The 22,889-nt window shown below is 39.0% G+C and overlaps 1 protein-coding gene across 4 annotated transcripts in view; it reads left to right on the forward strand.

Moving 5' to 3' along the window:
• NLGN2 (neuroligin 2) overlaps positions 1–22,889 on the forward strand; it is a 304,593-nt gene that overhangs the window by 225,993 nt on the left and 55,711 nt on the right. For all 4 annotated transcript variants that reach the window (XM_063930694.1, XM_063930697.1, XM_063930696.1 and 1 more), the window contains one exon: positions 13,817–13,966. In XM_063930694.1, the coding sequence (XP_063786764.1) occupies positions 13,817–13,966 (150 nt within the window). The remainder of the gene's footprint in view (positions 1–13,816; positions 13,967–22,889) is intronic.

The following is a 22,889-nucleotide window of genomic DNA, read 5'->3' on the forward strand; positions in this document are numbered from 1 at the left end:
GAGAGCTGTCAGGAGAGGGAATAATATATTACTATAGAGCACTGTCAGGAGAGGGAATAATATAATACTATAGAGCGCTGTCAGGAGAGTGTATAATATATTACTATAGAGCACTGTCAGGAGAGGGGATAATATATTACTATAGAGCGCTGTCAGGAGAGGGAATATTATATTACTATAGAGCGCTGTCAGGAGAGTGGATAATATATTACTATAGAGCACTGTCAGGAGAGGGGATAATATATTATTATAGAGCGCTGTCAGGAGAGAGAGTATTATATTACTATAGAGCGCTGTCAGGAGAGAGAGTATTATATTACTATAGAGCGCTATAAGGAGAGGGAATAATATATAACTATAGAGTGCTGTCAGGAGAGGGAGTATTATATTACTATAGAGCGCTGTCAGGAGAGGGAATAATATATTACTATAGAGAGCTGTCAGGAGGAGGAATAATATATTACTATAGAGCGCTGTCAGGAGAGGGAATAATATATTACTATAGAGCGCTGTCAGGAGAGGGAATAATATATTACTATAGAGCGCTGTCAGGAGGGGGAATAATATATTACTATAGAGCGCTGTCAGGAGAGGGAATAATATATTACTATAGAGCGCTGTCAGGAGGGGGAATAATATATTACTATAGAGAGCTGTCAGGAGAGGGAATAATATATTACTATAGAGCGCTGTCAGGAGAGGGAATAATATATTACTATAGAGCGCTGTCAGGAGAGGGAATAATATATTACTATAGAGCGCTGTCAGGAGAGGGAATAATATATTACTATAGAGCGCTGTCAGGAGAGTGGATAATATATTACTATAGAGCACTGTCAGGAGAGGAGATAATATATTACTATAGAGCGCTGTCAGGAGATAGAGTATTATATTACTATAGAGCGCTGTCAGGAGAGAGAGTATTATATTACTATAGAGCGCTATCAGGAGAGGGAATAATATATTACTATAGAGTGCTGTCAGGAGAGGGAATAATAAATTACTATAGAGCGCTGTCAGGAGAGGGAGTATTATATTACTATAGAGCGCTGTCAGGAGAGGGAATAATATATTACTATAGAGCGCTGTCAGGAGAGGGAATATTACATTACTATAGAGCGCTGTCAGGAGGTGGAATAATATATTACTATAGAGAGCTGTCAGGAAAGGGAGTATTATATTACTATAGAGTGCTGTCAGGAGAGGGAATAATATATTACTATAGAGCGCTGTCAGGAGGAGGAATAATATATTACTATAGAGAGCTGTCAGGAGAGGGAATAATATATTACTATAGAGCACTGTCAGGAGAGGGAATAATATATTACTATAGAGCGCTGTCAGGAGAGTGGATAATATATTACTATAGAGCACTGTCAGGAGAGGGGATAATATATTACTATAGAGCGCTGTCAGGAGAGGGAATAATATATTACTATAGAGCGCTGTCAGGAGAGGGAATAATATATTACTATAGAGCGCTGTCAGGAGAGTGGATAATATATTACTATAGAGCACTGTCAGGAGAGGGGATAATATATTACTTAAGAGCGCTGTCAGGAGAGAGAGTATTATATTACTATAGAGCGCTGTCAGGAGAGAGAGTATTATATTACTATAGAGCGCTATCAGGAGAGGGAATAATATATTACTATAGAGTGCTGTCAGGAAAGGGAGTATTATATTACTATAGAGCGCTGTCAGGAGAGGGAATAATATATTACTATAGAGAGCTGTCAGGAGGAGGAATAATATATTACTATAGAGCGCTGTCAGGAGAGGGAATAATATATTACTATAGAGCGCTGTCAGGAGAGGGAATAATATATTACTATAGAGCGCTGTCAGGAGTGGGAATAATATATTACTATAGAGCGCTGTCAGGAGAGGGAATAATATATTACTATAGATCACTGTCATGAGGAGGAATAATATATTACTATAGAGCGTTGTCAGGAGAGGGAATAATATGTTACTATAGAGCGCTGTCAGGAGAGGGAATAATATATTACTATAGAGCGCTGTCAGGAGAGGGAATAATATATTACTATAGAGCGCTGTCAGGAGGGGGAATAATATATTACTATAGAGCGCTGTCAGGAGAGGGAATAATATATTACTATAGAGCGCTGTCAGGAGAGGGGATAATATATTACTATAGAGCGCTGTCAGGAGGAGGAATAATATATTACTATAGAGCGCTGTCAGGAGAGGGAATAATATATTACTATAGAGCACTGTCAGGAGAGGGAATAATAAATTACTATAGAGCGCTGTCAGGAGAGTGGATAATATATTACTATAGAGCACTGTCAGGAGAGGGGATAATATATTACTATAGAGCGCTGTCAGGAGAGAGAGTATTATATTACTACAGAGCGCTGTCAGGAGAGAGAGTATTATATTACTATAGAGCGCTGTCAGGAGAGGGAATAATATATTACTATAGAGCACTGTCAGGAGGAGGAATAATATATTACTATAGAGCGCTGTCAGGAGAGGGAATAATATATTACTATAGAGAGCTGTCAGGAGGAGGAATAATATATTACTATAGAGCGCTGTCAGGAGAGGGAATAATATATTACTATAGAGCGCTGTCAGGAGAGCGAGTATTATATTACTATAGAGCGCTGTCAGGAGGTGGAATAATATATTACTATAGAGAGCTGTCAGGAGAGGGAGTATTATATTACTATAGAGTGCTGTCAGGAGAGGTAATAATATATTACTATAGAGCGCTGTCAGGAGGAGGAATAATATATTACTATAGAGCGCTGTCAGGAGAGGGAATAATATATTACTATAGAGCGCTGTCAGGAGTAGGAATAATATATTACTATAGAGCGCTATTAGGAGAGGGAGTATTATATTACTATAGAGCCCTGTCAGGAGAGGGAATAATATATTACTATAGAGAGCTGTCAGGAGGAGGAATAATATATTACTATAGAGCGCTGTCAGGAGAGGGAATAATATATTACTATAGAGCGCTGTCAGGAGAGGGAATAATATATTACTATAGAGCGCTGTCAGCAGTTGGAATAATATATTACTATAGAGCGCTGTCAGGAGAGGGAATAATATATTACTATAGATCACTGTCAGGAGGAGGAATAATATATTACTATAGAGCGTTGTCAGGAGAGGGAATAATATATTACTATAGAGAGCTGTCAGGAGAGGGAATAATATATTACTATAGAGCGCTGTCAGGAGAGGGAATAATATATTACTATAGAGCGCTGTCAGGAGAGGGAATAATATATTACTATAGAGCGCTGTCAGGAGAGGGGATAATATATTACTATAGAGCGCTGTCAGGAGAGAGAGTATTATATTACTATAGAGCGCTGTCAGGAGAGAGAGTATTATATTACTATAGAGCACTATCCGGAGAGGGAATAATATATTACTATAGAGTGCTGTCAGGAGAGGGAATAATATATTACTATAGAGCGCTGTCAGGAGAGGGAGTATTATATTACTATAGAGCGCTGTCAGGAGGGAATAATATATTACTATAGAGCGCTGTCAGGAGAGGGAGTATTTAATTACTATAGAGCGCTGTCAGGAGGTGGAATAATATATTACTATAGAGAGCTGTCAGGAAAGGGAGTATTATATTACTATAGAGTGCTGTCAGGTGAGGGAATAATATATTACTATAAAGTGCTGTCAGGAGGAGGAATAATATATTACTATAGAGAGCTGTCAGGAGAGGGAATAATATATTACTATAGAGCGCTGTCAGGAGAGAGAATAATATATTACTATAGAGCGCTGTCAGGAGAGTGGATAATATATTACTATAGAGCACTGTCAGGAGAGGGGATAATATATTACTATAGAGCGCTGTCAGGAGATTTAGTATTATATTACTATAGAGCGCTGTCAGGAGAGAGAGTATTATATTACTATAGAGCGCTATCAGGAGAGGGAATAATATATTACTATAGAGTGCTGTCAGGAGAGGGTTTAATATATTACTATAGAGCGCTGTCAGGAGAGGGAGTATTATATTACTATAGAGCGCTATCAGGAGAGGGAATAATATCTTACTATAGAGTGCTGTCAGGAGAGGGAATAATAAATTACTATAGAGCGCTGTCAGGAGAGGGAGTATTATATTACTATAGAGCGCTGTCAGGAGAGGGAATAATATATTACTATAGAGCGCTGTCAGGAGAGGGAATATTACATTACTATAGAGCGCTGTCAGGAGGTGGAATAATATATTACTATAGAGAGCTGTCAGGAAAGGGAGTATTATATTACTATAGAGTGCTGTCAGGAGAGGGAATAATATATTACTATAGAGCGCTGTCAGGAGGAGGAATAATATATTACTATAGAGAGCTGTCAGGAGAGGGAATAATATATTACTATAGAGCACTGTCAGGAGAGGGAATAATATATTACTATAGAGCGCTGTCAGGAGAGTGGATAATATATTACTATAGAGCACTGTCAGGAGAGGGGATAATATATTACTATAGAGCGCTGTCAGGAGAGGGAATAATATATTACTATAGAGCGCTGTCAGGAGAGGGAATAATATATTACTATAGAGCGCTGTCAGGAGAGTGGATAATATATTACTATAGAGCACTGTCAGGAGAGGGGATAATATATTACTTAAGAGCGCTGTCAGGAGAGAGAGTATTATATTACTATAGAGCGCTGTCAGGAGAGAGAGTATTATATTACTATAGAGCGCTATCAGGAGAGGGAATAATATATTACTATAGAGTGCTGTCAGGAAAGGGAGTATTATATTACTATAGAGCGCTGTCAGGAGAGGGAATAATATATATTACTATAGAGAGCTGTCAGGAGGAGGAATAATATATTACTATAGAGCGCTGTCAGGAGAGGGAATAATATATTACTATAGAGCGCTGTCAGGAGAGGGAATAATATATTACTATAGAGCGCTGTCAGGAGTGGGAATAATATATTACTATAGAGCGCTGTCAGGAGAGGGAATAATATATTACTATAGATCACTGTCATGAGGAGGAATAATATATTACTATAGAGCGTTGTCAGGAGAGGGAATAATATATTACTATAGAGAGCTGTCAGGAGAGGGAATAATATATTACTATAGAGCGCTGTCAGGAGAGGGAATAATATATTACTATAGAGCGCTGTCAGGAGAGGGAATAATATATTACTATAGAGCGCTGTCAGGAGGGGGAATAATATATTACTATAGAGCGCTGTCAGGAGAGGGAATAATATATTACTATAGAGCGCTGTCAGGAGAGGGGATAATATATTACTATAGAGCGCTGTCAGGAGGAGGAATAATATATTACTATAGAGCGCTGTCAGGAGAGGGAATAATATATTACTATAGAGCACTGTCAGGAGAGGGAATAATAAATTACTATAGAGCGCTGTCAGGAGAGTGGATAATATATTACTATAGAGCACTGTCAGGAGAGGGGATAATATATTACTATAGAGCGCTGTCAGGAGAGAGAGTATTATATTACTACAGAGCGCTGTCAGGAGAGAGAGTATTATATTACTATAGAGCGCTGTCAGGAGAGGGAATAATATATTACTATAGAGAGCTGTCAGGAGGAGGAATAATATATTACTATAGAGCGCTGTCAGGAGAGGGAATAATATATTACTATAGAGCGCTGTCAGGAGAGCGAGTATTATATTACTATAGAGCGCTGTCAGGAGGTGGAATAATATATTACTATAGAGAGCTGTCAGGAGAGGGAGTATTATATTACTATAGAGTGCTGTCAGGAGAGGTAATAATATATTACTATAGAGCGCTGTCAGGAGGAGGAATAATATATTACTATAGAGCGCTGTCAGGAGAGGGAATAATATATTACTATAGAGCGCTGTCAGGAGTAGGAATAATATATTACTATAGAGCGCTATCAGGAGAGGGAGTATTATATTACTATAGAGCCCTGTCAGGAGAGGGAATAATATATTACTATAGAGAGCTGTCAGGAGGAGGAATAATATATTACTATAGAGCGCTGTCAGGAGAGGGAATAATATATTACTATAGAGCGCTGTCAGGAGAGGGAATAATATATTACTATAGAGCGCTGTCAGCAGTTGGAATAATATATTACTATAGAGCGCTGTCAGGAGAGGGAATAATATATTACTATAGATCACTGTCAGGAGGAGGAATAATATATTACTATAGAGCGTTGTCAGGAGAGGGAATAATATATTACTATAGAGAGCTGTCAGGAGAGGGAATAATATATTACTATAGAGCGCTGTCAGGAGAGGGAATAATATATTACTATAGAGCGCTGTCAGGAGAGGGAATAATATATTACTATAGAGCGCTGTCAAGAGAGGGGATAATATATTACTATAGAGCGCTGTCAGGAGAGAGAGTATTATATTACTATAGAGCGCTGTCAGGAGAGAGAGTATTATATTACTATAGAGCACTATCCGGAGAGGGAATAATATATTACTATAGAGTGCTGTCAGGAGAGGGAATAATATATTACTATAGAGCGCTGTCAGGAGAGGGAGTATTATATTACTATAGAGCGCTGTCAGGAGGGAATAATATATTACTATAGAGCGCTGTCAGGAGAGGGAGTATTTAATTACTATAGAGCGCTGTCAGGAGGTGGAATAATATATTACTATAGAGAGCTGTCAGGAAAGGGAGTATTATATTACTATAGAGTGCTGTCAGGTGAGGGAATAATATATTACTATAAAGTGCTGTCAGGAGGAGGAATAATATATTACTATAGAGAGCTGTCAGGAGAGGGAATAATATATTACTATAGAGCGCTGTCAGGAGAGAGAATAATATATTACTATAGAGCGCTGTCAGGAGAGTGGATAATATATTACTATAGAGCACTGTCAGGAGAGGGGATAATATATTACTATAGAGCGCTGTCAGGAGATAGAGTATTATATTACTATAGAGCGCTGTCAGGAGAGAGAGTATTATATTACTATAGAGCGCTATCAGGAGAGGGAATAATATATTACTATAGAGTGCTGTCAGGAGAGGGTTTAATATATTACTATAGAGCGCTGTCAGGAGAGGGAGTATTATATTACTATAGAGCGCTGTCAGGAGAGGGAATAATATATTACTATAGAGCGCTGTCAGGAGAGGGAGTATTTAATTACTATAGAGCGCTGTCAGGAGGTGGAATAATATATTACTATAGAGAGCTGTCAGGAAAGGGAGTATTATATTACTATAGAGTGCTGTCAGGTGAGGGAATAATATATTAATATAAAGTGCTGTCAGGAGGAGGAATAATATATTACTATAGAGAGCTGTCAGGAGAGGGAATAATATATTACTATAGAGCACTGTCAGGAGACGGAATAATATATTACTATAGAGCTCTGTCAGGAGAGTGGATAATATTTTACTATAGTGCACTGTCAGGAGAGGGGATAATATATTACTATAGAGCGCTGTCAGGAGAGGGAATAATATATTACTATAGAGCGCTGTCTGGAGAGTGGATAATATATTACTATAGAGCACTGTCAGGAGAGGGGATAATATATTACTATAGAGCACTGTCAGGAGAGAGAGTATTATATTACTATAGAGCGCTGTCAGGAGAGAGAGTATTATATTACTATAGAGCAGGAGAGGGAATAATATATTACTATAGAGAGCTGTCAGGAGGAGGAATAATATATTACTATAGAGCGCTGTCAGGAGAGGGAATAATATATTACTATAGAGCGCTGTCAGGAGAGGGAATAATATATTACTATAGAGCGCTGTCAGGAGTGGGAATAATATATTACTATAGAGCGCTGTCAGGAGAGGGAATAATATATTACTATAGAGCGTTGTCAGGAGAGGGAATAATATATTACTATAGAGAGCTGTCAGGAGAGGGAATAATATATTACTATAGAGCGCTGTCAGGAGAGGGAATAATATATTACTATAGAGCGCTGTCAGGAGAGGGAATAATATATTACTATAGAGCGCTGTCAGGAGAGGGAATAATATATTACTATAGAGCGCTGTCAGGAGAGGGAATAATATATTACTATAGAGCGCTGTCAGGAGAGTAGATAATATATTACTATAGAGCACTGTCAGGAGAGGGGATAATATTTTACTATAGAGCGCTGTCAATAGAGAGAGTATTATATTACTATAGAGCGCTGTCAGGAGAGAGAGTATTATATTACTATAGAGCGCTATCAGGAGAGGGAATAATATATTACTATAGAGTGCTGTCAGGAGAGGGAATAATATATTACTATAGAGCGCTGTCAGGAGAGGGAGTATTATATTACTATAGAGCGCTGTCAGGAGAGGGAGTATTATATTACTATAGAGCGCTGTCAGGAGATGGAATAATATATTACTATAGAGAGCTGTCAGGAAAGGGAGTATTATATTACTATAGAGTGCTGTCAGGAGAGGGAATAATATATTACTATAGAGCGCTGTCAGGAGGAGGAATAATATATTACTATAGAGAGCTGTCAGGAGAGGGAATAATATATTACTATAGAGCACTGTCAGGAGAGGGAATAATATATTACTATAGAGCGCTGTCAGGAGAGTGGATAATATATTACTATAGAGCACTGTCAGGAGAGGGGATAATATATTACTATAGAGCGCTGTCAGGAGAGAGAGTATTATATTACTATAGAGCGCTGTCAGGAGAGAGAGTATTATATTACTATAGAGCGCTGTCAGGAGAGGGAATAATATATTACTATAGAGCACTGTCAGGAGGAGGAATAATATATTACTATAGAGCGCTGTCAGGAGAGGGAGTATTATATTACTATAGAGCGCTGTCAGGAGAGGGAATAATATATTACTATAGAGAGCTGTCAGGAGGAGGAATAATATATTACTATAGAGCGCTGTCAGGAGAGGGAATAATATATTACTATAGAGCGCTGTCAGGAGAGGGAATAATATATTACTATAGAGCGCTGTCAGGAGTGGAAATAATATATTACTATAGAGCGCTGTCAGGAGAGGGAATAATATATTACTATAGATCACTGTCAGGAGGAGGAATAATATATTACTATAGAGCGCTGTCAGGAGAGGGAATAATATATTACTATAGAGAGCTGTCAGGAGATTGAATAATTTATTACTATAGAGCGCTGTCAGGAGAGGGAATAATATATTACTATAGAGCGCTGTCAGGAGAGGGAATAATATATTACTATAGAGAGCTGTCAGGAGAGGGAATAATATATTACTATAGAGAGCTGTCAGGAGAGGGAATAATATATTACTATAGAGCGCTGTCAGGAGAGTGGATAATATATTACTATAGAGCACTGTCAGGAGAGGGGATAATATATTACTATAGAGCGCTGTCAGGAGAGAGAGTATTATATTACTATAGAGCGCTGTCAGGAGAGAGAGTATTATATTACTATAGAGCTCTGTCAGGAGAGGGAATAATATATTACTATAGAGTGCTGTTAGGAGAGGGAATAATATATTACTATAGAGCGCTGTCAGGAGAGGGAGTATTATATTACTATAGAGCGCTGTCAGGAGGTGGAATAATATATTACTATAGAGAGCTTTCAGGAAAGGGAGTATTATATTACTATAGAGTGCTGTCAGGAGAGGGAATAATATATTACTATAGAGCGCTGTCAGGAGGAGGAATAATATATTACTATAGAGAGCTGTCAGGAGAGGGAATAATATATTACTATAGAGCACTGTCAGGAGAGGGAATAATATATTACTATAGAGCGCTGTCAGGAGAGTGGATAATATATTACTATAGAGCACTGTCAGGAGAGGGGATAATATATTACTATAGAGCGCTGTCAGGAGAGAGAGTATTATATTACTATAGAGGACTAAAAGGTGAACAAGCCCGGCTAGGGTGAAACGTACGTCCGCTTCTCAAACACTCTGACGTCATTCTGACGTCTTTCCGGGAATCCCGTGTAACGTTCACGGACCCGGACTCGTAGGCAAAACTCCTTACACGCTTCTCAAGCAAGGATATCCACGGGGGCTACAACAGCAGGACCCTCTCTTAATCAGAGGTATTTCGGCGCGCACTCATTGCGGGACGGGAGTGGGTTTCTTCCTGCAATGACAATATTGTTATCAGGATAACCCCTCTCCGTTTCCCGACAACAGCAAGTAACGCCACTGTCTTCCTTCATACCCGCTCCGGCCGCTGACTCTCTCACCTCCCATTCACTGTGACACCTTTTTCACACATGGGAAGGCAGCAGAAGTCAGTGGATCAACGGCACGGGTACTTTCCAATACTCACCTTTATTATTACAAGGTCAATGTTAACCAATTAATATACCAGTTCTGGTTTTTTAGCATAATCATCCTTGCAGTGAAAATCAATATTTGTTACACCTGATTTAGCAGACAGTATTCGTTGTACGCAGTAGCGAGACTAATTGATACAAATATAGTATCTAATTCAACGATTGTCAGTTACGGCTTCCTACTGTGGGACTTGTTACTTCTGACATTTATTGTGTAACATTTAATATCACTGTGTAATACTTTACAAGTACAGTAATAAGCATATTAGTGCTATATAATCCTTTTTTGCCTACTTAAGTTATCAGCATATAAATTTTCGCCTAGCATGTAATTAATCAACTCTCCTCCATTTCAGATTTTATTAAATCGCATCCCGTGTTAAGAGTTTTGGTATTATTGCCCTCACTCTAAAACACACCACTATATACAGGGGTTGCTACAAACTATTACAAAGAATCTTTTGAGATACATTGTTATTTTGGAGGAGCTTATTATATGAGACATAATCACCTTTGTACCTTATTTAACTGTTCTATAGGGTATACCAATAGGTATTTTTGCCCTTTTCTCTATACACATCATTTTTAATTGTCGAAATAAAGTATAATTTTTTACACAATAAATATTGAAAGATAACATATATATATATTGTTTTTGAAAGAGTGCACCCACAAAGAGGCTTTTTCTCTTTGGTTCCCCATTTCTTTGGAGGGACCAATTCCCTTTTCTACAAACATATTTAATACCTCTGGGGTCGCACCGCCAACATATATAGAAATCTCTTGTTTCATTGTAATAAATTCATGACACTCTGATACTGTTGGCTCAACATGATTTAATGAAATCAACTGTAGCAGTGCAGGCAAACTCAAACCCTCTGTTTTACTATAGAGCGCTGTCAGGAGAGGGAATAATATATTACTATAGAGCGCTGTCAGGAGAGGGAATAATATATTACTATAGAGTGCTGTTAGGAGAGGGAATAATATATTACTATAGAGCGCTGTCAGGAGAGGGAGTATTATATTACTATAGAGCGCTGTCAGGAGGTGGAATAATATATTACTATAGAGAGCTTTCAGGAAAGGGAGTATTATATTACTATAGAGTGCTATCAGGAGAGGGAATAATATATTACAATAGAGCGCTGTCAGGAGGAGGAATAATATATTACTATAGAGAGCTGTCAGGAGAGGGAATAATATATTACTATAGAGCACTGTCAGGAGAGGGAATAATATATTACTATAGAGCGCTGTCAGGAGAGTGGATAATATATTACTATAGAGCACTGTCAGGAGAGGGGATAATATATTACTATAGAGCGCTGTCAGGAGAGAGAGTATTATATTACTATAGAGCGCTGTCAGGAGAGAGAGTATTATATTACTATAGAGTGCTGTCAGGAGAGGGAATAATATATTACTATAGAACGCTGTCAGGAGAGGGAGTATTATATTACTATAGAGCGCTGTCAGGAGAGGGAATAATATATTACTATAGAGCGCTGTCAGGAGAGGGAGTATTATATTACTATAGAGCGCTGTCAGGAGATGGAATAATATATTACTATAGAGAGCTGTCAGGACAGGGAGTATTATATTACTATAGAGTGCTGTCAGGAGAGGGAATAATATATTACTATAGAGCGCTGTCAGGAGGAGGAATAATATATTACTATAGAGAGCTGTCAAGAGAGGGAATAATATATTACTATAGAGCGCTGTCAGGAGAGGGAATAATATATTACTATAGAGCGCTGTCAGGAGAAAGAGTATTATATTACTATAGAGCGCTGTCAGGAGAGGGAATAATATATTACTATAGAGTGCTGTCAGGAGAGGGAGTATTATATTACTATAGAGCGCTGTCAGGAGAGGGAATAATATATTACTATAGAGCGCTGTCAGGAGAGGGAGTATTATATTACTATAGAGCGCTGTCAGGAGAGGGGATAATATATTACTATAGAGCGCTGTCAGGAGGTGGAATAATATATTACTATAGAGCGCTGTCAGGAGAGAGAGTATTATATTACTATAGAGTGCTGTCAGGAGAGAGAGTATTATATTACTATAGAGTGCTGTCAGGAAAGGGAATAATATATTACTATAGAGCGCTGTCAGGAGAGGGAATAATGTATTACTATAGAGCGCTGTCAGGAGAGGGAATAATATATTACTGTAGAGCGCTGTCAGGAGAGGTAACAATATATTACTATAGAGCGCTGTCAGGAGGAGGAATAATATATTACTGTAGAGCGTTGTCAGGAGAGGTAACAATATATTACTATAGAGCGCTGTAAGGAGGAGGAATAATATATTACTATAGAGCGTTGTCAGGAGGGGGAATAATATATTACTATAGAGCGCTGTCAGGAGGGGGAGTATTATATTACTATATACCGCTGTCAGGAGGGGGATTATTATATTACTACAGAGCGCTGTCAGGAGGGGGAGTATTATATTACTATAGAGCGCTGTCAGAAAAGGGAGTATTATATTACTATATACCGCTGTCATGAGGGGGATTATTATATTACTATAGAGCGCGGTCAGGAGGGGGAGTATTATATTACTATAGAGCGCTGTCAGGAGGGAGAGTATTATATTACTATAGAGCGCTGACAGGAGAGTGAATAATATATTACTATAGAGCGCTGTCAGGAGAGGTAACAATATATTACTATAGAGCACTGACAGGAAAGGGTATAATATATTACTATAGAGAGCTGTCAGGAGAGGTAACAATATATTACTATAGAGCGCTGACACGAGACGGAATAATATATTACTATAGAGCGCTGTCAGGAGGGGAGTATTATATTACTATAGAGTGCTGTCAGGAGGGGGAGTATTATATTACTATAGAGCGCTGTCAGGAGGGGGAGTATTATATTACTATATAGCCCTGTCAGGAGGGGATTATTATATTACTATATACCGCTGTTAGGAGGGGGAGTATTATATTACTATAGAGCGCTGTCAGGAGGGGAGTATTATATTACTATAGAGCGCTGTCAGGAGGGGATTATTATATTACTATATATCGCTGTCAGGAGGGGGATTATTATATTACTATAGAGCGCGGTCAGGACGGGGAGTATTATATTACTATAGAGCACTGTCAGGAGGGGGATATTATATTACTATAGAGCGCTGTCAGGAGGGGGAGTATTATATTACTATAGAGCGCTGTCAGGAAAGGGAGTATTATATTACTATATACCGCTGTCAGGAGGGGGATTATTATATTACTATAGAGCGTGGTCAGGAGGGGGAGTATTATATTACTATAGAGCACTGTCAGGAGGGGGATATTATATTACTATAGAGCGCTGTCAGGAGGGGGAGTATTATATTACTATATACCGCTGTCAGGAGGGGGATTATTATATGGTGTAATATATAATGACTGTTATATACTATTAGACAGACAGAGGAGGAATGCCTTGTGCAGATAGTAGTAGAGGTTGATGAGTTTGTGTCGCACTGACGCCTCTTTGTGTGCCCCTTGCAGATATCCGGGACAGCGGTAAGAAACCGGTCATGCTGTTCATCCATGGAGGATCTTATATGGAGGGTACTGGGAACATGTTTGATGGTAGCGTGCTTGCGGCGTATGGAAACGTCATAGTGGTGACTATGAACTACAGACTGGGCGTCCTCGGTATGTCACGGTTCTTTTGGTGGAAGTCTTCTCCATTATTCCCTATAGCCATAAGAGTCCATGTTCTGTGACCTTCAGCTGGAGCTGCGGTGAATTTGTCTTATTATATATTCACTGTGATTACAACCTGACATATTACATGTGTGCTCCAGTGAACGTAATACAGTGCGTCTTGTTCCCCAGACCTCTGGTCCGCTGGGGCCTGGAGAGGGTAACGGAAGTGATAGAGAGATAGAGGGCCCTTATCTAGAGTTGGATGTATGACAGTAATTTGGTGACACATACACATTTCCATACTGTACATGTCAAAAAATATATATATACCTACAGTAGCTAGATTTCTGCATATAGTAGGCTGCCGTCTCTTAGAGAACAGGATGCATAATCTTGTGTGACATTGTAAGACGTATCCGCATCCCCGAATGTGCCTGAGCTAACACTATTGCAGGAATATTTCTGTTTGGTTTACAGTATGGTAAAGAATAGATCTGGGGTTCTGATTTACCATGTGACCATAACACTGCCCAGGGGCTATCCCCTCTGTGTATATAACACCTCATTATATTATTATACTGTGTACGCATAGGGTAATGTGACTATTTACCCCTAACACTGCCCAGGCTCTATCCCCTCTGTGTATATAACACCTCATTATATTATTATATTGTGTACACATAGGGTAATGTGACCATTTACCCCTAACACTGCCCAGGCGCTATCCTCTCTGTGTATATAACACCTCATTATATTATTATATTGTGTACACATAGGGTAATGTGACCATTTACCCCTAACACTGCCCAGGCGCTATCCCCTCTGTGTATATAACACCTCATTATATTATTATACTGTGTACGCATAGGGTAATGTGACTATTTACCCCTAACACTGCCCAGGCGCTATCCCCTCTGTATATATAACACCTCATTATATTATTATATCGTGTACACATAGGGTAATGTGACCATTTACCCCTAATACTGCCCAGGCTCTATCCCCTCTGTGTATATAACACCTCATTATATTATTATATTGTGTACACATAGGGTAATGTGACCATTTACCCCTAACACCTCTGTGTATATAACACATCATTACATTATTATACTGTGTACACATAGGGTAATGTGACCATTTACCCCTAACACTGCCCAGGCTCTATCCCCTCTGTGTATATAACACCTCATTATATTATTATATTGTGTACACATAGGGTAATGTGACCATTTACCCCTAACACCTCTGTGTATATAACACATCATTACATTATTATACTGTGTATACATAGGGTAATGTGACCATTTACCCCTAACACTGCCCAGGCGCTATCCCCTCTGTGTATATAACACCTCATTATATTATTATATAGTGTACACATAGGGTAATGTGACCATTTACCCCTAACACTGCCCAGGCGCTATCCCCTCTGTGTATATAATACCTCATTATATTATTATACTGTGTACACATAGGGTAATGTGACCATTTACCCCTAACACTGCCCAGGCAAATATCCCCTCTGTGTATATAACACCTCATTATATTATTATATAGTGTACACATAGGGTAATGTGATCATTTACCTGTAACACTGCCCAGGCGCTATCCCCTCTGTGTATATAACACCTCATTATATTATTATACTGTGTACACATAGGGTAATGTGACCATTTACCCCTAACACTGCCCAGGCTCTATCCCCTCTGTGTATATAACACCTCATTATATTATTATATTGTGTACACATAGGGTAATGTGACCATTTACCCCTAACACTGCACAGGCTCTATCCCCTCTGTGTATATAACACCTCATTACATTATTATACTGTGTACACATAGGGTAATGTGACCATTTACCCCTAACACTGCCCAGGTGCTATCCCCTCTGTGTCTATAACACCTCATTATATTATTATATTGTGTACACATAGGGTAATGTGACCATTTACTCCTTACACAGCCCAGGCGCTATCCCCTCTATGTATATAACCCCTCATTACATTATTATATTGTGTACACATAGGGTAATGTGACCATTTACCCCTAACACTGCCCAGGCGCTATCCCCTCTGTGTATATAACACCTCATTATATTATTATACTGTGTACACATAGGGTAATGTGACCATTTACCCCTAGCACTCCCCAGGTGCTATCCCCTCTGTGTCTATAACACCTCATTATATTATTATACTTTGTACACATAGGGTAATGTGACCATTTACCCCGTACACTGCCCAGGCGCTATCCTCTATGTGTATATAACACCTCATTACATTATTATATTGTGTACACATAGGGTAATGTGACCATTTACCCCTAACACTGCCCAGGCGATATCCTCTCTGTGTATATAACACATCATTATATTATTATATTGTGTACACATAGGGTAATGTGACTATTTACCCCTAACACTGCCCAGGCGCTATCTCCTCTGTGTATATAACACCTCATTACATTATTATACTGTGTACACATAGGGTAATGTGACCATTTACCCCTAACACTGCCCAGGCGCTATCCTCTCTGTGTATATAACACCTCATTATATTATTATATTGTGTACACATAGGGTAATGTGACCATTTACCCCTAACACTGCCAAGGCGCTATCCCCTCTGTGTATATAACACCTCATTACATTATTATACTGTGTACACATAGGGTTATGTGACCATTTACCCCTAACACTGCCCAGGCGCTATCCTCTTTGTGTATATAATACCTCATTACATTATTATATTGTGTACACATAGGGTAATGTGACTATTTACCCCTAACACTGCCCAGGCTCTATCCCCTCTGTGTATATAACACCTCATTATATTATTATACTGTGTACACATAGGGTAATGTGACCATTTACCCCTAACACTGTCCAGGCGCTATCCCCTCTGTGTATATAACACCTCATTATATTATTATACTGTGTACACATAGGGTAATGTGACCATTTACCCCTAACACTGCCCAGGCGCTATCCCCTCTATGTATATAACCCCTCATTACATTATTATATTGTGTACACATAGGGTAATGTGACCATTTACCCCTAACACTGCCCAGGCGCTATCCCCTCTGTGTATATAACACCTCATTATATTGTATATTGTGTACACATAGGGTAATGTGACTATTTACCCCTAACACTGCCCAGGCGCTATCTCCTCTGTGTATATAACACCTCATTACATTATTATATTGTGTACACATAGGGTAATGTGACCATTTACCCCTAACACTGCCCAGGCGCTATCCTCTCTGTGTATATAACACCTCATTATATTATTATATTGTGTACACATAGGGTAATGTGACCATTTACCCCTAACACTGCCAAGGCGCTATCCCCTCTGTGTATATAACACCTCATTACATTATTATACTGTGTACACATAGGGTAATGTGACCTTTTACCCCTAACACTGCCCAGGCGCTATCCTCTCTGTGTATATAACACCTCATTACATTATTATATTGTGTACACATAGGGTAATGTGACCATTTACCCCTAACACTGCCCAGGCGCTATCCCCTCTGTGTATATAACACCTCATTATATTATTATATTGTGTACACATAGGGTAATGTGACCATTTACCCCTAATACTGCCCAGGCTCTATCCCCTCTGTGTATATAACACCTCATTATATTATTATATTGTGTACACATAGGGTAATGTGACCATTTACCCCTAACACCTCTGTGTATATAACACATCATTACATTATTATACTGTGTACACATAGGGTAATGTGACCATTTACCCCTAACACTGCCCAGGCGCTATCCTCTCTGTGTATATAACACCTCATTATATTATAATATTGTGTACACATAGGGTAATGTGACCATTTACCCCTAACACTGCCCAGGCTCTATCCCCTCTGTGTATATAACACCTCATTATATTATTATATTGTGTACACATAGGGTAATGTGACCATTTACCCCTAACACTGCCCAGGCGCTATCCCCTCTGTGTATATAACACCTCATTATATTATTATATAGTGTACACATAGGGTAATGTGACCATTTACCCCTAACACTGCCCAGGCGCTATCCCCTCTGTGTATATAACACCTCATTATATTATTATACTGTGTACACATAGGGTAATGTGACCATTTACCCCTAACACTGCCCAGGCTCTATCCCCTCTGTGTATATAACACCTCATTATATTATTATATAGTGTACACATAGGGTAATGTGATCATTTACCTGTAACACTGCCCAGGCGCTATCCCCTCTGTGTATAGAACACCTCATTATATTATTATACTGTGTACACATAGGGTAATGTGACCATTTACCCCTAACACTGCCCAGGCTCTATCCCCTCTGTGTATATAACACCTCATTATATTATTATATTGTGTACACATAGGGTAATGTGACCATTTACCCCTAACACTGCACAGGCTCTATCCCCTCTGTGTATATAACACCTCATTACATTATTATACTGTGTACACATAGGGTAATGTGACCATTTACCCCTAACACTGCCCAGGCTCTATCCTCTCTGTGTATATAACACCTCATTACATTATTATACTGTGTACACATAGGGTAATGTGACCATTTACCCCTAACACTGCCCAGGTGCTATCCCCTCTGTGTATATAACACCTCATTATATTATTATATTGTGTACACATAGGGTAATGTGACCATTTACTCCTTACACAGCCCAGGCGCTATCCCCTCTATGTATATAACACCTCATTACATTATTATATTGTGTACACATAGGGTAATGTGACTATTTACCCCTAACACTGCCCAGGCGCTATCTCCTCTGTGTATATAACACCTCATTACATTATTATATTGTGTACACATAGGGTAATGTGACCATTTACCCCTAACACTGCCCAGGCGCTATCCTCTCTGTGTATATAACACCTCATTATATTATTATATTGTGTACACATAGGGTAATGTGACCATTTACCCCTAACACTGCCAAGGCGCTATCCCCTCTGTGTATATAACACCTCATTACATTATTATACTGTGTACACATAGGGTAATGTGACCTTTTACCCCTAACACTGCCCAGGCGCTATCCTCTCTGTGTATATAACACCTCATTACATTATTATATTGTGTACACATAGGGTAATGTGACCATTTACCCCTAACACTGCCCAGGCGCTATCCCCTCTGTGTATATAACACCTCATTATATTATTATACTGTGTACACATAGGGTAATGTGACCATTTACCCCGTAACACTGCCCAGGCGCTATCCTCTATGTGTATATAACACCTCATTACATTATTATATTGTGTACACATAGGGTAATGTGACCATTTACCCCTAACACTGCCCAGGCGCTATCCTCTCTGTGTATATAACACCTCATTATATTATTATATTGTGTACACATAGGGTAATGTGACCATTTACCCCTAGCACTCCCCAGGTGCTATCCCCTCTGTGTCTATAACACCTCATTATATTATTATACTTTGTACACATAGGGTAATGTGACCATTTACCCCGTAACACTGCCCAGGCGCTATCCTCTATGTGTATATAACACCTCATTACATTATTATATTGTGTACACATAGGGTAATGTGACCATTTACCCCTAACACTGCCCAGGCGCTATCCTCTCTGTGTATATAACACATCATTATATTATTATATTGTGTACACATAGGGTAATGTGACTATTTACCCCTAACACTGCCCAGGCGCTATCTCCTCTGTGTATATAACACCTCATTACATTATTATATTGTGTACACATAGGGTAATGTGACCATTTACCCCTAACACTGCCCAGGCGCTATCCTCTCTGTGTATATAACACCTCATTATATTATTATATTGTGTACACATAGGGTAATGTGACCATTTACCCCTAACACTGCCAAGGCGCTATCCCCTCTGTGTATATAACACCTCATTACATTATTATACTGTGTACACATAGGGTAATGTGACCTTTTACCCCTAACACTGCCCAGGCGCTATCCTCTCTGTGTATATAACACCTCATTACATTATTATATTGTGTACACATAGGGTAATGTGACCATTTACCCCTAACACTGCCCAGGCGCTATCCTCTCTGTGTATATAACACATCATTATATTATTATATTGTGTACACATAGGGTAATGTGACCATTTACCCCTAACACTGCCCAGGCGCTATCCTCTCTGTGTATATAACACCTGATTACATTATTATATTGTGTACACATAGGGTAATGTGACAATTTACCCCTAACACTGCCCAGGCGCTATCCCCTCTGTGTATATAACACCTCATTATATTATTATACTGTGTACACATAGGGTAATGTGACCATTTACCCCTAACACTGCCCAGGCTCTATCCTCTCTGTGTATATAACACCTCATTACATTATTATACTGTGTACACATAGGGTAATGTGACCATTTACTCCTTACACAGCCCAGACGCTATCCTCTCTGTGTATATAACACCTCATTACATTATTGTATTGTGTACACATAGGGTAATGTGACCATTTACCCCTAACACTGCCCAGGCGCTATCCCCTCTGTGTATATAACACCTCATTACATTATTATATTGTGTACACATAGGGTAATGTGACCATTTACCCCTAACACTGCCCAGGCTCTATCCCCTCTGTGTATATAACACCTCATTATATTATTATATTGTGTACACATAGGGTATTGTGACTATTTACTAGTGATGAGCGAGGTTCGGTTTTACTCGGTTTTACTCGGTTTTACTCGGTTCTCAAAACGGCATCTTATTGGCTATCCAAAACACGTGACATCCGTGAGCCAATAAGATGCCGTTTTGAGAACCGAGTAAAACCGAGTAAAACCGAGTAAAACCGAATCCGCTCATCACTACTATTTACCCCTTACACTGACCAGGCGCTATCCCCTCTGTGTATATAACACCTCATTACATTATTATACTGTGTACACATAGGGTAATGTGACCATTTACCCCGTAACACTGCCCAGGCACTATCCTCTATGTGTATATAACACCTCATTATATTATTATACTGTGTACACATAGGGTAATGTGACCATTTACCCCTAACACTGCCTAGGCACTATCCCCTCTGTGTATATAACACCTCATTATATTATTATATTGTGTACACATAGGGTAATATGACCATTTACCCCTAACACTCCCAGGCTCTATCCCCTCTGTGTATATAACACCTCATTATATTATTATATTGTGTACACATAGGGTAATATGACCATTTACCCCTAACACTGCCCAGGCGCTATCCCCTCTGTGTATATAACACCTCATTATATTATTATACTGTGTACACATAGGGTAATGTGACCATTTACCCCTAACACTGCCCAGGCGCTATCCTCTCTGTGTATATAACACCTCATTATATTATTATATTGTGTACACATAGGGTAATGTGACCATTTACCCCTAACACTGCCCAGGCTCTATCCCCTCTGTGTATATAACACCTCATTACATTATTATACTGTGTACACATAGGGTAATGTGACTATTTACCCCTAACACTGCCCAGGCGCTATCCTCTCTGTGTATATAACACCTCATTACATTATTATACTGTGTACACATAGGGTAATGTGACCATTTACCTCTAACACTGCCCAGGCGCTATCCCCTCTGTGTATATAACACCTCATATTATTATTATACTGTGTACACATAGGGTAATGTGACCATTTACCCCTAACACTGCCCAGGCTCTATCCTCTCTGTGTATATAACACCTCATTACATTATTATACTGTGTACACATAGGGTAATGTGACCATTTACCCCTAACACTGCCCAGGCGCTATCCTCTCTGTGTATATAACACCTCATTACATTATTATACTGTGTACACATAGGGTAATGTGACCATTTACCCCTAACACTGCCCAGGCGCTATCCCCTCTGTGTATATAACACCTCATTATATTATTATACTGTGTACACATAGGGTAATGTGACCATTTACCCCTAACACTGCCCAGGCGCTATCCCCTCTGTGTATATAACACCTCATTATATTATTATATTGTGTACACATAGGGTAATGTGACCATTTACCCCTAACACTGCCCAGGCGCTATCCCCTCTGTGTATATAACACCTCATTATATTATTATATTGTGTACACATAGGGTAATGTGACCATTTACCCCGTACACTGCCCAGGCGCTATCCTCTATGTGTATATAACACCTCATTACATTATTATATTGTGTACACATAGGGTAATGTGACCATTTACCCCTAACACTGCCCAGGCGCTATCCTCTCTGTGTATATAACACCTCATTATATTATTATATTGTGTACACATAGGGTAATGTGACCATTTACCCCTAACACTGCCAAGGCGCTATCCCCTCTGTGTATATAACACCTCATTACATTATTATACTGTGTACACATAGGGTTATGTGACCATTTACCCCTAACACTGCCCAGGCGCTATCCTCTTTGTGTATATAACACCTCATTACATTATTATATTGTGTACACATAGGGTAATGTGACTATTTACCCCTAACACTGCCCAGGCTCTATCCCCTCTGTGTATATAACACCTCATTATATTATTATACTGTGTACACATAGGGTAATATGACCATTTACCCCTAACACTGTCCAGGCGCTATCCCCTCTGTGTATATAACACCTCATTATATTATTATACTGTGTACACATAGGGTAATGTGACCATTTACCCCTAACACTGCCCAGGCGCTATCCTCTTTGTGTATATAACACATCATTATATTATTATATTGTGTACACATAGGGTAATGTGACTATTTACCCCTAACACTGCCCAGGCACTATCTCCTCTGTGTATATAACACCTCATTACATTATTATATTGTGTACACATAGGGTAATGTGACCATTTAC

This window comes from Pseudophryne corroboree, chromosome 6, assembly GCF_028390025.1.
Source record: "Pseudophryne corroboree isolate aPseCor3 chromosome 6, aPseCor3.hap2, whole genome shotgun sequence".
Taxonomy (NCBI): Eukaryota; Metazoa; Chordata; class Amphibia; order Anura; family Myobatrachidae; genus Pseudophryne; species Pseudophryne corroboree.